Source organism: Schistocerca serialis, chromosome 3, assembly GCF_023864345.2.
Source record: "Schistocerca serialis cubense isolate TAMUIC-IGC-003099 chromosome 3, iqSchSeri2.2, whole genome shotgun sequence".
NCBI lineage: Eukaryota > Metazoa > Arthropoda > Insecta > Orthoptera > Acrididae > Schistocerca > Schistocerca serialis.
Window position 1 is genome coordinate 229,313,169 of NC_064640.1, and position 18,733 is coordinate 229,331,901.

General features: G+C 44.2%; 1 protein-coding gene across 2 annotated transcripts in view; it reads right to left on the minus strand.

Annotated features, from left to right (window-relative positions):
• The window catches only part of LOC126469961 (protein phosphatase 1H), a 171,111-nt gene that overhangs the window by 80,284 nt on the left and 72,094 nt on the right, over nt 1-18,733 (minus strand). For both annotated transcript variants that reach the window (XM_050097375.1, XM_050097374.1), the window contains exon 3: nt 5,618-5,773. In XM_050097375.1, the coding sequence (XP_049953332.1) occupies nt 5,618-5,773 (156 nt within the window). The remainder of the gene's footprint in view (nt 1-5,617; nt 5,774-18,733) is intronic.

The following is an 18,733-nucleotide window of genomic DNA, read 5'->3' on the forward strand; positions in this document are numbered from 1 at the left end:
TATTTACCTAGTGGGATGTGGGAAACTGCCTAAAAACCTCATCCAGCCTGACAGGCGCAATGAAATTCGCCGGGTGGATTTGAACTAGGGCTGGTGCATCTCCATGTTCCAGAAGCAGTGTTTTAACATGCACAGCTATATGAACAGTTTACAGACCCTATAATATTCTCAAAGCTATATTTTATGGGATTATCTTTTAAAAGGACAAAAATCCAAGAAAATTATGCCAAAAGACAACAGTGAAATCCTAATGGACTTAACTGTTTGGAAAGCTTAATAATGCGTTTGCCAGTTCAAATCTTCGTCAAAATCAACACTCACAAATATCTTAACATTCTGTGTAACATTCATAAAACTGAATATATTCCTTTTTTCTATAAAAATTAAGAGAGACTCCATACTAAGTGTATCTTTGGGAAACGTGACTGACAAATGTTTCAGCCCCTTGCTACCAACAAGATTAATTATAACACTTATGGCATCTGCAAAAAGTACCAACTCTGCTTGATATATGTTACGTCACAGGTCATTCACATATTACGAACAATAGAAGAGTCCTAACTGAACACTGTAGGACTTCTTTTATAACTTCCCCTAGTAACAAATTTTCTCTCTCCTTTCTGCATTGTGTAAATGTATTTTTGACACCTGAAAAAATGTATTTGGTTAAGAACGTCGGATCCTTACGCATTTTTCAAACACCATTTCCTGTCTTTTTACAATACATTCAGATCCACAGCCTATGACCTGTTACCATTTTTTAAAATTGGTTTCAGGAAAAGCCCGTTTCACCAGATAGAACCCTGTTACCAATCTAATCTACTAAAGAGTCCCCAGGAGGGATCTTTGTAGGTTGGGTGTTGGTACTACCCAATGCACCCCACAAGATGCTGGGAGCAAATTTTTACAGAACTAGTAGGATTCACGTACAATCCATATGTAACTTGAGAAAGAGAAGCTGAAACATGCAGAGTCTAACATGACTGGGCAGTTATTAATTGTATCACCTCAACAATCATCAACTTTATTACAGAGTTAGCCTATTTTTTTCTACCATCACTGGTTAGCTGTGAATAAAGTACTGAGCTTGTGACAACACACTAGTCTCCAGTTCAAAAAACCTGGAGTCACCAAACCTAAATTCAGCTATTGGTATAAAGCTCATTTGTATGCTGTCCATTTTCCACTTACCAGGGAGTACATGTATCTTAGACAATTTTATAGAAGAGGTAAGCATTATGCCCCTCAAAAGTTTAAGATTCAGCAATTATATCCAAGTGTTTGTACCATCAAACATAGGTCTCAAAGTGCGATCCTTGACTACACCGAACAATATAGATGCAAAATGCAGTATGAGAAATAATGTAAAGCTAAAATGATACATTTTGTCAATAAAATCTCTGGAAGCAGATTGCGCTGGGAACAAGGAATTATACGAAAACTCATTTTCGTACAAAGTTATGAACAAGTTTCTGGAAGTCACCTTTCCTGTACCCATTATTGTTTTTGTCATTTACTTGTAATAAAAAATGAATATTAATGATGTATGATAACAACCGAACAGAGCCAAAGCTGTATTGTGAATATTATTATAAATGTAAATAGGTTTTATGATACCCATGACTGCAGCTGGGAAGGAATGTTTATGGCTGTATGAACTGTTTGAGTACTGGGCATTGCGGTAATTGCACCATGAATCAGGTTCAGGAGGGCAAAGGTGATGTACTGGTTTTTCATCAGTTGACAGTCTGTGGAAGAAGGTAGCCCATACTGTCTGCTTCATTTTCAACAGATCCTCAGTATTATTTCTAACTACCACCCCATAATACTGCTGTAGTTCATCAAGCATTTTGTCTGTCTGCCTGCCTATTATGGTTTTATTATCAGAAAGTTTCTTGTCTCTCAAACTTTGTTTCAACTTCCTCAACCTGGTGCCCATCCTCTTTTAGACATGACCAAAACATTCCAGTTTTGTGATCATCTTCTCACCATAAGGCTGAGTGGCTACTACACTGTTATATACTTTTGAGTCTCTATCACCTAAGAATTTAGTGTGACACACTCCCCTTTCATTCACAGATCGACTAAAAATTTCAATAGCTGCAGAGGCCTCCATACCACCACTTGTTCCTTCTTAATGTCTGTCACTGATCTGCCCTTCTTCATTTACACTTCTAACAATTTTTGGTTAAAATCTGGAAATCTATTACCTTTCCAGTATCCACACTGGTCGCCGTAGCAACAGAATTCTTAGAACTGCAGCCACGCTTTTGCCAAGTCCCATCAAAAGCAACTGGTATATCAGTCATACCATCATTTATTTCAACAGCTTTGTTTGCACCACCCTTCATTGACTCACATGCAACAGATTCCACAGCATCTGCATACTTGTCGATTTTACAAGGTGGGTGTGGCATATTCATCATGGCACACATTGATTCTGCTGCAGTGTGTCCTTTGCCAATAGCTCTCAATCCATAAAACCACCTAACATTTACTTCAAAATAATTACAGAATTCCAAAATGAATGAGTATATTTACAACTGGCACAATTAATAATAAGTTTCCTGACTAGTCCATTTCATACATCACTGTCTTCATCTAAACTAACTGGCCCTCCACATATTTTACACGACAAACATTAACCTAACACCCTTGTTAGGATGTGTAAATCTAACAGAATATAACCTAACCTACCATTTACATCACTTCCGTTTTGAGAAAACTGTGTATCACAATATTATATTTTAATATTTTCAACATTTCACAGCCCTGTCAGCAACTGTATAAATATTAATATTAATTTTAATAATCAACAGCCTCAGTTGCACCGTTTACTTACAATGCGGCAGCCACAAGTGCTGTACTGGAACTGTACAGCAGTACGGCACTCGTGGCTGCTGTATCGCGGTTGCGAAGTGGGGCCAAGGCAGTTTCAGATAAGTTTTTACAGTCTGACGATAATTTATGGATTTGTAGTTTTAGCTTGACGATGTCCCCTATGGACAAACGGTAGTTACTGTTATTCTGAAGAAGGTTGGGTTATCCCGTCTGAAACCTACATAAATTCTAGGTAAATGTTGCAACTGAGGCTGTTGATTATTAAAATTAAAATTTTATTTTAATCTTCGAAGCACTACTGGGTGTTTCTCCAGATACTTAAAAGTTTGCCTGTATTTCATTGTCTGTAACTTCATACGCGACATGTTGAACACAATGTTTCCCTTTATTTGAAAATCTATTACCATGAAAGCCACATTTCTTAAAAACACTTTGTTTTGGCGTCATACTTTACTTTTTGAGAGATTTACCAGTTTATTCATCACTTTTCCTTGGAAAAACATTAGCACTTCGACATACAATGCATGTTTATACTATGAAATGTTATGATACTGTTCTTGACGGTTCTACCAATACAAACACGTAATTTAACCTTTAGAACACAGCAATCCACAGCCTTCTATATAAAAAATTGCCGATTTTATTAGATCTTGAAGTATTGCACATAAAAATTTTAATATTTTCAACCGGTGTAAATTATTAAAAAAATAATAAAATAAAATACTTCCCATGTGAGATTATAAGTGATATATATAGCATTTTATTCAGAGAATTGCAAATTTTATAATGAGATAAAAATCCGAAAATGTGAAAAAAAAATTTTTTTTTCCTTTCTAACTCCCCTTAAGTCACCAAATCTTAACCCCACACAAATGTCTGGGACTATTTGGAACAGCAGGTAAAACGTAATGATCAATCAACATCTTCGCACTTTGGTAGCTCTACAGGATCTAATCATCTGCGAGTTGCTTCGGATGGATACAGCATATTTGAAGAAAATTTTAATCTCTCTTCCTCACCAAACTGAGACTATCAACAAAGGAAGTAATGAAGGATCAGAGATTAGAGTTAAACATCATTCAACAAAGAGGTCATTATAGAAGCAGTACAAACTCAGACTATGGAAGGCTTCGGAAGGAAATAGGCTACATCATTTCAAAGGAACCGTACCAGCATTTGCCCTAAGTGATTCAGGGAAACCACAGAAAACCTAAATTCGGATAGCCAGGCAGGTATTTGAACAATTGTCGTCCCAAATCCAAGTCCAGTGAGCTAACATCTGCACCACCTTGCTTGGTGCTATTATCACGGCTAGAAACAGGGTTTTACAGTAATAGCTTGACGTCTCCTAGAGGTGAATAATTTATCATCTCGCATTCCTATGTATAACTATTTCATGATCTCAGAAGACAACAAAGAAACATTAACACATTATATCACATATTAAAGGGTGAAAAACCCTGTGTGATCATTAGAGGTGGAGGGGAGAATGGAGGATTTGCAAAAAAATGATGAGGAAAGGAAGGTGGGGCACTAATTTCATACTGGACAAAGCTGGGAAAGGAAATTGATCATAAGTTTTGCAATCAAACCATATGCCTTAAATTATTTATGAAAATTACAGAAAACCTATCTTGATAGGAAAATAAGCACCTGAACGCCATTCCTCTCAAAAGTGAGTGGAGTGTCTTTTACTGTACCATCTCATTTGGTCAGAAGGACAAAGTAAATTGGACATGACAGAGGAAAAAAATGGCTCTGAGCACTATGGAACTTAGCATCTGAGGTCATCAGTCCCCTAGATCTTTGAACTACTTAAACCTAACTAACCTAAGGACATCACACACACCCGTGCCCAAGGCAGGATTCGAACCTGCGACCGTAACGGTTGTGCGGTTCCAGACTGAAGCGCCTAGAACCGCTCGGCCACACCGGCTGGCCTACAGAGGAAACAGAAGACACAGAGGAGAAGGAAAAATGGGAATGAAAGTGGAACAGGCTGCAGGAAAAGAATGGGAGGGATATTGCTAAGAATCAAAATGCAGTGGGAAAGATACTATCAGGGAGAAAACAGGCTAAGAGACAGAGACAAGTTGGAGGAGACTGACGAGAAAGATAAGGACAGAGACATCTTCCACAATATTCTATTTCATCTCATCTAATACAGAAAGCTCTCAGTTATCTAGGTGTGGATTATTTGTCCATGGTTTAGCAATTTTTGGAGAGAGAGGGGAAGGGGGGGGGGGGGGATGCAGCCCAAAGTAGTTTGTTATATTTTATATTTTCGTACAGCATACACTATTACGCATGTGACTTATGTTTCAACAGCAGAAGATGACGTGGGCACCAATCCCACCACTGGACATCTCTGAATTATTTTCACATTGTGTCCCATTTACTCTTCAGGTAAATGTGAAGATTCAATGATTTTAACATACCCATGACTGATTTCCTGTACATGTGTTTGCCTAGTCCTTTTTCTAGGAGATAAAGGTCAATAGTTCCAAACCCACTGAGTCAGGCAAGAAATGAGGAAGTAATGCAGCAGGCTATGAAATCTGATAAGTAGCATGTTTTGCAAATATAGTATACAGAAGCATGCAGTAAAACACATGTGTACTTAGGATTATCCATAATTTTCAGTCATCTGTGCAGTATCGGGTCTGCATGAAACCAAATAATCGGGAACTTTCTGTATTTACAAGTGTGTTCAATGTCTCCCCATGATACTACAATGAATCCATGTTACAGGCTTGAAGAGATAGTTTTGTCTTACCATATCGTGGAAAGCCAATTCCAAAGCTCCCTTTATTAGCATCTCCTTGTCGGCCTCTTTATCTGGAACCCACATGGCAATTCCTCCTCTTTTGCCAGGCTCTACAATATCTTCTAGTCTGGGTAATAACTGTTCGACAACATCCATTAACCTGCCCTGTAAATACAATACAAAATTCAAAGTGCAAAATGTTTACAAACTACTATTGTAAACTGGTATTGCTCACCAAATGAATACTGCATCTAGAGAAGAGTTTTGCCAGATCTATAGCAGGCGGTGTGATTACTGATTTTTTTGATGTACAACAAAATTTTTTGGCTCAAATTAAGTGAAAGGTAATTTTCTTTGTAAAAGAGGAAAATGGATGACATATTGTTATGAGAGATTGTACAACTGTTTAAATTTCTTAAAACATTTATTATAACAGTCTCAACTGCAAATAGTCACACTTAGTAAGTAGTTTCAATCAAATGTAATGATCATCTCCAGTCTAAAAACAAAATAGAACAAAAATTAATCAATAACTACACTGTTCTGAAAACTTAAGGACATGATAAATAAAGTACCATAACATAATAATTACTAAGTAGAAATGAAGGAAAGTGCAGGAGCATGTTTTCAGAGGTCTCCTAGTTGTGCACAGAAAGTTGGATGTCACACGGTATGACGTCAGCAAGATTACAGTACCAAATGTAGCTAGCCCTGCAAAACGAGGCAGTTGAAGGAAAAGGAAAAGACAGTGTGTGTCAATTAGTAAGCAGTTACGGTGCACTGTGGTGCTGTACTTCATTACAAAATGGCCCAAAGACAACATCTGGATGACATCACGGGTGAAAAATCATTGAGAAACTGGAAGGAGGATAAAGTGTGATGAGTGCACCCCAGGAGTTTGGTATTGCTCACAACACTGTTTCCCATGCATGGGGAACATTCCAAACCACAGGCACACATGGTGACTGCATGGCATGGTCTCTTTGTCAGATGAGTAGTACATCGTGTTTCATTGACACCCACACATCAGCAGCACTGTTTGTGATGGTCCCAAGAGCTCTTCTCAGATGAGAGCACATTCAGTCTGAGTAGAGATACTCAACGTACTTTCATATGGTGAGAGGTGGGAACACATAATGCACCAAGGAACATTGTCAAATGTGATCATTTTGATGGTCCGAGTGTTGTGGTGTGAGGAGGCGTAATGTTGCATGGGTGTACTGATCTCCAAATCTTTGAACATTGCGCACTCACTGGTCATTGTTATTACAACATGGTACTCCTTCCCATGTGCATCTTTTCAGGGGTGTATTCAGCTCTGACTTCATTTTCATGGACAGCAATGCCCAACAGCATCAAACAGTGCTGGTGGATCAGATCTTGGAATGAGTAGTTAGTAGGGGTAGTTAGTAATTCCACAAGGAAAAATTGATTACTGTCATATATTCACTAACTTTATGTGATTTGTCTAACGAGGATGAAAGCTTCAGCAGCAATGTAAGCTATACAATTAGTCTGGAAAGTTGATAAATCTGACAAATCCCAGATTTTTTTCTGTTATGTCCACATTCAATACTTAAACATAGCATCTCAGTTTCTTCATTGCTTACATCTGCACTACTGTATTGACTTTCCATATATGAAACATATCTTCACTGAATTCTACTACTACTTCTTCAATTTCATTAATATATTGCTATTTTTGGCATGCTCCTTCTCAGATTCACTAATGAACTATAACATCTATTTTGTCACAACAAAACATATCTGTTACTGCAAGTATTTTTTTTTATTTTTTTTAATTTTTTTTTTTTTTACTAAATGTCAATCAGTGTAACTTTAACATAAGGTCCTTCCTCAACTCAAAATTGTAGTTTTCTTGACATATATTCTTCTTCGAAGAGACCAAACTAACTCAGTGCCAGTTTTCAAATTTTAATACACTATGTTTGCTCAGTGGTTGGTAGAATCTGTAATTTAGCAACACACATCAACTGATTTGTAAGCTACATCCACCCTCACTTCTGAGTGTCTTATTTAAAATTTATCTGGTACTTAATTCAGATTACTATTCTTAGAATTTTGGAACTTTTTTGCAAAATCACTGGCTTTTCTGTCCCTGAAAAATCACAAGTTAAAATATTGAAAAACAATCACAAGGAGAGAAAAAAAACATGTCCAATGATCTAAAAAAGATGAAAAACAGTTTGTGAAAAATAAAAATAATTACATAACACAAAAAAGCCTTTTTTTCTTTTGGTTATTAACATGTTCTGCCAAGATTAACATCTTCGCCTTCTTCCTTCATTCTTTTACAACATGATTATTGTTCATCTGAGTTACCAAAGTGATACTCATAACCTCATTACCCACCCCTTACATCAATAACTACATTCAAACTGCATCCACTTAATGTGATGGAGAGCATATAGCACAATATGCTGCACCACATTTAGTGGAAAAATAACTGCCATCTGCAGAAATATACATGTGGCAAAAAGTCACAGCTCATAACTGTGCTCTATTCATAACACTCACTTACATGGTAGATATGTTTTATGTGGCTACCCTTCAATGACAGATTCTGTAAGAGTTTAGAACAGCGCTATGCATGATTGTCTCCAAATGAACTTTATCAGGTATTTCTGAAATGCATTGACAATGACTAAATAAATAAACCACAGACTGCTAAGTTACTTTGAATTTCCTAACAAACTGAATGTTTGATTTGGAGGCAGCACATAAACATGAAATTAGTCAAGACTGAGTAATAAGACATTTTTGTAAGAGACTTTCTTGTTATGTGCACCAAACATCTTCATCCTCAGAGCTATTCCATGACAATCTGGTATTTTCTTTCCCCACCAAAAGTGCTCAGATGAATGTTCAATTCTGTATTACTATGACTTGTACATATGTTTGATGTGAGGTTTACCACTGCCACTGAACTTAAAAAAGAGTATTGTAAACTTTTGTCTAAATAGGTTTAATTCCTAAATATTGAAAGAAGCAGTGGTTCACTCTAAATATGATCAGATTTAACAATTACACTGCATCTCCATACAGATGAATGTTAGGCAAAGACCAATTCATCTGCGACATCATTTATGTATATTTTGAATGACAACACTTGATCATATTTTCCTCAGCAACCCACTTATTATACACATTTTGTAGTGTACTAACCATGTATGGGCAGATTGGCATGAACCTGAATAATGTATTGCAGCAGCGCTGACAGCAAGCGAGTGCAAGATGTTGTCACTGTAATAATTCAACAAGGTCAACCCAATTAGTTTTTTCACACTGCAAACTCAACTACACCGCACAGACTAGCTCGCAGCACAGGGCAAGGCAGAGTTCCACACTGACAGTGGCTGTGGTTAGGATACATGACTGGTAGTGTGCATATGCACATCAAGCACACTGCTGCCGAATATAAGTACTTGACATTTTTGTAACTAAATTATTCTTAGTCCTGCAGCCTTATCAGGATGACAAGGCTGAGCCACATGAGGTTGCCACACAAAGCTGCCACTAGAAGTCACCAGTCAATGCCACAGCAGGGAAAAAGCTCTAAGCACTAAGTGCCTCCCCAGACTTACTGCCACTGCACAGCTTGCCTTCCCAGGTCAATTCCAGCAGCACAGCCAACTCCTGCCCAGGGGACAGTGGGTCACTCCACACGCACACCGGGAGTCTATCACCATTGCAGCACAGCATCTCATCAAGGTGGGCATCCACTTTAGTTACACAGCTGGGCACCACCCAGGACCATAGCAGATACAACATTATCATGTGCACACGCTGCTGGCACAGAAACTGTGTGGCCTGTTTACATAGCAGCTGTTTTTCTCTGGACCTCCTGGGCTCTCACCTCACCTCCACCACCCACTCACATCATCTTGACTCATAGCCGCATCTCTCTTTACTGGGGGTGCTATAGTTTGGTGTCAGAATTTGCACTGTCGTCTTCACTCAGCACGGCACCTGGGCTATAACCTGCGGTGTCGACATGGTGATGTGAGTGGTGAACCACTTCGTTATGTTTTGGAAGGTGTAACAGACATGGAAGTGAGACCTGGCTGTCATCGTAATTTAAAGGTTTCCTTCTTTAGGTCAGAGGAGCTGACTGACTAATCTGGGCTAAAGGATAATTGTAGAGAGCAGTATTTGGTGTCTGTAAGGTGTTCACAATGTAATTTGCTTGGGAATACTGTGCCACGCATGGAGTCAGTGCCTCTACTTTTTTATACATGTTGTCAATATGGTCATATAGTAAGGCAAAGTAGAGTGTCTAGGCGGCTCATGACTAAACTGTGATGATCTTTTGCAGATGTGATTTTTTGCTGAATATTGGATGTAATTAAGATTAAGAGTACCACAGTGCAGAGTCTGTGACAAAAGGTTTGCCAGAGCAGGAAGCGGTACAGACATTTTTATAAACGGTAGTGCAGGTAACAGCAGGTAATACACAGCTACATGGGAAGTTGACAGCTAGGGGCAAAGTGTTAGCATTGCTTCCAGTACTGTAGCATGCTGGAGATCAATCTGCCGCATGATTAATTACTCCACTGTCTGGAAAATCATCTAAAAACATGAAGTCGTTCTTACAAAGAAGGGTGCGTACAGGTGCACCACAGGACCTGCAGTCTGCTAATAGGTTTGCGATGGAATGCAAAGAAACTGACATATCAGTATGGGTAAGGGATAGATGTGGGGTGTTTTCTGCAAAGATTAAGTGATCCAGGTGTGGACAAAAGGGGCATTTACAAAGGTAGTGTCACCAGCCACAGGGAAAATAGAGGAAATAGAAGGTGTCAGCAGCAGAATTTTGGTAATGGATGTAAGGGTGGACGAGGAGATGGTAAGCAGCTGTTATATGCAAGGGGGAACCTGAAGATCAATTAAAGGTATACCCACTAAAATCAGATGCAACGAAAACATATGCAGAGGTGGAGGGTGCTGTTATGGGTGTTGTAAGAAATAAAGAGTATAAGGTTTTGTTGGACACAATGGGGTATGTGTCAATTGCCAGTAGAAACTCAGTAGGTTGAAGGCAATGGAACTTCCCTAGCTATAGGTTTCGTGGGGTCAGCGATAATGATATGTGACTATTGAGGTCAGAAGACGTAGATTTTCATATAGCAGCTGTTTGATCTGAGTAGTGTGTAGAGGTGGTACCACATGTAAGTGAGGACTAAAGCATGATTCTGGGGTTAGATTTCTTGAATCAACACTGTGCTAAAATTGGCCTGCGGCAACATACCGCAGAACTTAGTGGAATGATACTGCAGCTAAGGGCAGCCATTGCCATTGTAGAACTGTCACAAGGGGCATACAGTGTACTGGACAAACAAGTTGAACAGCATACAATTGCACTAAGGCTCAATTCACACAACTGTGTGCCAGGTAGCAAAAGTCACTTTGGGTGGATGTGAAGCCGTGTCTAACTGTGAGTATGTTATGTGTTGGAGGGCCTCTGGGAGATAACGACATACTGGATCCAGAAGTAGTTTTATTATGAGAAGTGTTGTACGCATAGAAGAAAGGTATGGCAGGAGAGTGGTATGTGTAAATAGAGATAATTTTGGCGAAAAGGAACTGAAGAAAAGGAAGGGGGTGTTTAATAGCAAATTTGGACATTCCATATGAGGATGAGTAGTGCACGAAGATTGGTTGGTTTGGGGGGATTAAAGGGACCAGACTGCTACGGTCATCGGTCCCTTGTTCCAAACACAAAGAACACCCACAGAGAATAAAAACGAGGAACAGAAGAGATCACAGACAATACAGAACAAGAGAAACTGAGACAAAGAAAAGACAAAACGAACTAAAACCACACAGAGTTTGACAGTGGTTGGCCGACCATAGAAATAAAAAAGGAAAAGCCAACCACTTAGAAACACATTAAAAAATCAGTTTAAAATCATAGGCCAAAGGCCAGAATCAACACAAAACAATAAAATAAGACAGAAACACTCAGATTAAATGATAAAATCCCCTTGCCCGAATAAAACGTAAAACTAAGTCAGCCATAGTGGAGTCGTCTGTTAAAAGGGCAGGGAGCGTAGCAGGCAGCGCAAATGTCTGCCTGACCACAGCTAAAAGGGGGCAGGCCAGCAAAATGTGGGCCACTGTCAAAGCAACCACACAGCGACATAGAGGACGGTCCTCCCGGCGCAGTAAATAACTGTGTGTCAGCCGGGAGTGGCCAATGCGGAGCCGGCAAAGAACTACTGAGTCCCTGCGAGTGGCTCGCAGGGACGACCGCCACACAGCCGTCGTCTCCTTGACAGCACGGAGTTTATTGCGCATTGTCAGTTCGCGCCATTCATCGTCCCATAGCCCCAAGATTTTGCGGCGGAAGACTGCCCGCAAATCAGTCTCTGGGAGGCCAACGTCCAGAGATGGCTTACTGGTGGCCTCTTTCGCCAGGCGGTCAACATGTTCGTTACCCAGGATACCGACATGACCGGGGGTCCACACAAAGACCACAGAGCAGCCGCAACGGGCGAGAGTATGCAGAGACTCCTGGATAGCCATCACCAGACGAGAACGAGGGAAACACTGGTCGAGAGCTCGTAAACCGCTCAGGGAATCGCTACAGAAGACGAAGGACTCACCTGAGCAGGAGCGGATATACTCAAGGGCACGAAAGATGGCGACCAGTTCAGCAGTGTAAACGCTGCAGCCATCCGGCAAGGAACGTTGTTCGGAATGGTCCCCTAGAGTGAGCGCATATCCGACACGACCAGCAACCATCGAACCGTCAGTGTAAACAACACCAGAGCCCTGATACGTGGCCAGGATGGAATAAAAGCGGCGGCGGAAGGCCTCTGGAGGGACTGAGTCCTTAGGGCCCTGTGCCAAGTCGAGCCGAAGGCAAGGGCGACGAACACACCATGGGGGTGTATGCAAAGTAGCCCGGAAAGGAGGTGGAACAGTGAAAACCTGAAGCCCAGAGAGAAGCTCTTTGACGCGGACCGCTATTGTACAACCAGACCGGGGCCGACGTTCTGGCATACGGACGACCGACCGCGGGAACAGGAGACGATAGTTTGGATGCCCGGGCGAGCTTAGAACATGGGCAGCATAAGCGGCCAGCAAACGTTGGCGTCGGAACCGCAGTGGAGGTACACCTGCCTCCACTAGTACGCTGTCCACAGGGCTGGTGCGGAAAGCACCAGTGGCAAGGCGTATCCCGCTGTGGAGAATTGGGTCCAGCACCCGTAACGCAGATGGGGATGCTGAGCCATAAGCCAGGCTCCCATAATCCAGACGGGACTGGGTTAACGCCTGGTAGAGCCGCAACAGGGTAGAGCGGTCGGCGCCCCAGCGGGTGTGGCTCAAGCATCTCAGAGCGTTTAGATGCCGCCAACACGTCTGTTTAAGCTGCCGGATATGAGGCAGCCAAGTCAACCGGGCATCGAAAACCACCCCCAAAAACCTGTGGGTCTCCACCACAGCAAGGAGTTCGTCGGCAAGATAAAGCTGCGGCTCAGGATGGACTGTTCGGCGCCGGCAGAAATGCATAATGCGGGTCTTGGCTGCCGAAAACTGAAACCCATGCGCTACAGCCCAAGACTGCTCCTTACGGATAGCGCCCTGTAGCTGACGTTCAACAGCTGCAATGCCAGTAGAGCTGTAGTAAAGGCAGAAGTCGTCAACATACAGGGAAGCGGAGACAGAATTTCCCACGGCCGCAGCAAGCCCGTTAATGGCTGTTAAAAACAGACAGACACTTAAAACAGAGCCCTGTGGCACACCGTTCTCCTGGACGTGGGAGGAACTATACGAGGCCGCGACTTGCACGCGGAAGGTACGACACGACAGAAAATTGCGGATAAAAATCGGCAGAGGACCCCGAAGACCCCATCCATGAAGCGTAGAAAGAATGTGATGACGCCATGTCGTATCGTACGCCTTCCGCATGTCGAAAAAGACAGCGACCAGGTGCTGACGGCGGGCAAAAGCAGTACAGATGGCCGACTCCAGGCTCACCAGATTGTCGGTGGCGGAGCGGCCTCTACGGAACCCACCCTGAGACGGAGCCAGAAGGCCCCGAGACTCCAGTACCCAATGCAAGCGCCGGCTCACCATCCGTTCAAGCAACTTGCAAAGAACGTTGGTGAGGCTAATGGGACGGTAGCTGTCCACCTCCAGAGGAGTCTTTCCAGGTTTCAAAACGGGGATGACAATGCCTTCCCGCCATTGCGACGGAAACTCCCCCTCGACCCAAAGACGGTTGTAAAGATCGAGAAGGCGCCGCTGGCAGTCCACTGAAAGGTGTTTCAGCATCTGACAGTGGATGCCATCTGGCCCAGGAGCGGTATCAGGGCAAGCAGCTAGGGCACTGCGAAATTCCCACTCACTGAATGGAGCATTGTAAGATTCCGTGTGGTTGGTGCGAAACGGAAGGCTCCGACGTTCCAGCCGCTCTTTAATGGAGCGGAAGGCCTGGGGGTAATTCGCAGAAGCGGAACTCATAGCAAAATGCTCTGCTAAGCGATTTGCAATGACGTCGGAGTCAGTACAAACGGCTCCATTCAGTGAGAGCGCAGGGACGCTGGCAGGGGTCCGATAGCCGTAGACGTGTCGAATCTTGGCCCAGACCTGTGAGGGAGTGACATGGAGGCCAATGGTGGACACATACCGCTCCCAGCACTCCTCCTTGCCTTGGCGGATAAGGAGGCGGGCCCACGCACGCAGCCGTTTGAAGGCGATAAGGTGGGCTAAGGAGGGATGTCGTTTGTGACGCTGGAGCGCCCGCCGGCGATCTTTAATCGCTTCAGTGATCTCAGGCGACCACCAAGGCACAGCCTTCCGCCGAGGGGACCCAGAAGAATGGGGAATGGCAGATTCGGTGGCAGTAACGATGCCGGTGGTGACCGATTGAACCACCGCATCAATGTCATCAGTAGAGAGAGGCTCAAAAGCGGCAGTGGAGGAGAACAAATCCCAGTCAGCCTTATTCATAGCCCATCTGCTAGGGCGCCCAGAAGAGTGACGCTGTGGTAGTGACAAAAAGAGCGGAAAGTGGTCACTACCACACAGGTCGTCATGCACACTCCATTGGACAGACGGTAAGAGGCTATGGCTACAGATGGAAAGGTCAATGGCGGAGTAGGTGCCATGCGCCACACTGAAGTGTGTGAAGGCACCATCATTTAACAGCGAGAGATCGAGCTGCGACAATAAATCCTCAACGATGGCGCCTCGACCTGTGGCCACTGACCCACCCCACAGAGGGTTATGGGCGTTGAAGTCGCCCAATAGCAAGAAAGGTGGCGGCAATTGGGCGACCAGTGCAGCCAGGACATGCTGCGAGACATCACCATCCGGTGGAATGTAAAGACTGCAGACGGTAACAGCCTGTGGCGTCCACACGTGTACAGCGACAGCCTCTAAAGGCGTCTGGAGAGGGACAGACTCGCTGTGCAGAGTGTGAAGGACATATATGCAGACGCCACCAGACACCGTTTCATAAGCAGCCCGGTTCTTAAAATAACCCCGATAGCCATGGAGGGCAGGGGTTCGCATTGCTGGAAACCAAGTTTCCTGGAGAGCAATGCAGAAGAAAGGGCGAAGGCTGATAAGTTGGCGGAGCTCAGCTAAATGGTGGAAGAAACCGCTGCAGTTCCACTGGAGAATGGTATTGGCCATGGCTGGGAAAGGCGTGACGGGACTGGGAAGGCAGATTATGCCGCTGGGTCACCTGCTGCCTCCAAGTGAGCACCTGTGCCAGTGCTTTCCATTGCGTCGGAGGGACTGGCGAGATCGAGGTCCTCAGCGGATGCCAGGATCTCCACCTCGTCCTCAGACGCAGAGTTTGAAGGTTGCGGTGGGACAGGTGCCACCGCAATGTCAGGATGCTTGGGAGCCTTTTTCTTCAACTCCTTTGCACGCTGTGCCTTGGGAGGGTCTGGCTGGGAGGGCCCCACTGGGTCAGTCTCAGGGACGAACGACGACCGTGAAGCCCTATGACCAGCGGCCGGTTGTTGTTTCATAACTTTGCGGGAGTCCGCTTTGACACTGGGCAAAGCCTGGGAAGGGAGGGCCCCAAGGGACCCCTTCCTGGCTAGAATAGCCGAAGAAGCCCTACGCTTCTCCGGCTGGGAAGGGGGGACGAATGTCCCCGATGGTTGGGGTGGTGTTGCTCCTGGAGTAGATGGAGCAACAGAGGGCGAAGTGCCCCCCACAACCAAGGGGGCCGGTTCATTGTGACATAGCTGAGAGGCAACAGTACGTGACGACACGGGAGAGGATCGGACCGCTTGTGCAGCAGCGGCATAGGTGGATGTCATGGGCACGGGATGTAGCCGCTCATATTTCCGCCTTGCCTCGGTGTATGTCAGGCGGTCCAGAGTCTTATATTCCATTATCTTCCTTTCTTTCTGGAAGATCCTACAGTCCGGCGAGCAGGGGGAATGGTGTTCTCCGCAGTTAACACAGATAGGAGGCGGGGCACATGGAGTATCAGGATGCGAAGGACGTCCACAATCCCGACACGTGATGCTGGAAGTACAGCGAGATGACATGTGCCTGAACTTCCAGCATTTAAAACACCGCATCGGAGGAGGGATATATGGTTTCACATCTCAACGGTAAACCATCATCTTAACCTTTTCGGGTAAGACATCACCCTCAAAGGCCAAGATGAAGGCACCGGTGGCCACCTGATTATCCCTCGGACCCCGATGGACGCGCCGGACGAAGTGAACACCTCGTCGTTCGAGGTTGGCGCGTAATTCATCGTCGGACTGCAGAAGAAGATCCCTGTGGAATATAATACCCTGGACCATGTTGAGACTCTTATGCGGTGTGATGGTAACTGAAACATCCCCCAACTTGTCACAATTGAGCAACCTCCGTGACTGGGCAGAGGATGCCGTTTTGATGAGCACAGAACCAGAGCGCATCTTGGACAAGCCCTCCACCTCCCCGAACCTGTCCTCTAAATGCTCCACAAAAAACTGAGGCTTGGTCGACACGAACGATTCTCCATCAACCCGCGTACACACAAGGTACCGGGGTGAATATTCTCCACTGCCTTCTTTAGCAAGACGTTCCTCCCATGGAGTAGCTAGGGAGGGAAACGATCTCTGATCAAATTTCTTCCGTTGAGGTTAGACCTCGATCGCTTAGAGACTGCTGGTGGAGGCCCACCAGCGATAGATGATGTAACACGCTTCATTGCGGGTCATCCGCCCTGATGCCACCTACTCCGACCAAGGGCCCTCCCCACGGGCGCCACCCAGCCACAGCAAAGGCCACCTGGCAGGATGGCCAGTACCGGGAGTCCCGATGCCCCAGGGAGATGGGCATCTACTCCTTGGCATACGTGGGGAGTTAACGGCGCAGGCATCAGTAGAGCGATCCCTGTGTTGTCAGGGGGCTACAACCAAGAGGGTACATGGCGGCCCCACCACAACGGACTGGGTACCGTGCTGGATATTAGGTGCAAAAATGTCCAAGGTGGTCGTCGTAGTTAAAAGCAACACTGCAGAGTGCAGCGTGATAATCGCACAAAGTGACGTATTCCCGCCCAAGAGACGGAAAACGAGCTGGACACCATTGCAACGAAGAAAAAATTGGCTAAAGGTCTCAATGCACGACGGATACAGTGCACCATGTAAGGCGCCCTTCCCCAATTGGCTCGCTCTTCGGAATAATTTAGAAAGATGGAGGTCAAACCCGAGAGGGGACCATCACATAAGGCCGAAACATTTGAGACTCCTTTTAGTCGCCTCTTACGACAGGCAGGAATACCGTGGGGCTATTCTAACCCCCGAACCCGCAGGGGGGAGTGCACGAAGAGTGTGAACCATAAGCAGCAGCAAGCTGCCGTTTAGACAGCATTAGGTAGCAACATGGAGCATCTAAAGGAAGTACACAGAGAGCAGAAGGAAGAATTGCTGTTTGAATCTGAGGATTTATTTTTTCATGGGGTCTGTTGCCAGCAACATACATGACTCAACACCAAATACCAACAGGGAATGAAGCACATGTGTATTGGAAACCATATCACAAGTTTAGGTATCTGCAGCTGATTATGAACATTTTATTAACCATCAGTTAGCTGACAGGATAACTGAAGAGAGTCCATGGGGTGCAGGAATCGAGGTCATGCCAAAAATGTCTATGGATGGTTGTATACAATACAGATTCTGCTGTGATTACCATCATCTAATAGCAAGACCATAATGGACGCATACCCCAGCCCCAAGACTTTCGATAACTTATGATAACGTATTTTTCAACCTTAGATATGAGGAGTAATTACCATCAATTGGACATTGTTCCTGAAGACCAGCTGCAGACAGCATTTTCAGTACCATGGGGGCATTATGAAATCAAGAGAATGCCATAAGGACTGAAAAATGTGCCTGCAACATTTTAGAGGATATTGGATGGTGTGTTGAGAGGTTGAAACTGCATCAGTGTCTAGTTACCCTTGATGCTATCACTGTATTCTCAAAAGACACGAAGCAGCATAGACAATGTGTAAAGGAAGTGTTTAAGAGAGGGACTGAGGGCTGCACGCCTTATGCTGAGCACAGAGAAGTATCATTTTGCATTAGAAGACAAAGGGTATTCCTGTCATGTAATTAGTAAAGACGGAGTAAGGACAGATCTGAGGCTAGTGCAAGATGTACGAGAGTTTCCATTGCCTAAGTCAATTAAAGAACTGCAATCTTTTTTGGGGCTCTCAAATTACTACAGAAAATTTGTGAAAGGGTTTGCTGACATAGCACGACGTCTCACACAATTAAGAAAAGGTGTGAAATTCATAAGGGAAGAAGAGTGTCAGGGTGTAATTGATGAATTGAAGAGAGTTTAGCCCACTTCTAGAATTTCCAGAGTTTCAGAAAGTGTTTACTCTTTCATGTGATGCATCTAATCGTGCTCTGTGATGTGTTTTAAGCCAGGAGATTAATGGTGAAGAGTATATTGTACCCTATGCATCGCCACAGGTGAATGCCACAGAGAAGAACAATTCAATGATGGAGAAAGAGATGTTGAGCTTCATTTATGGTGTCACGTATTTTAGATGTTATCTTTCCAGGAAAAAATTTCATGTAGTGTCCGATCACACTACTTTGAAGTGGTTATAGGGACTGA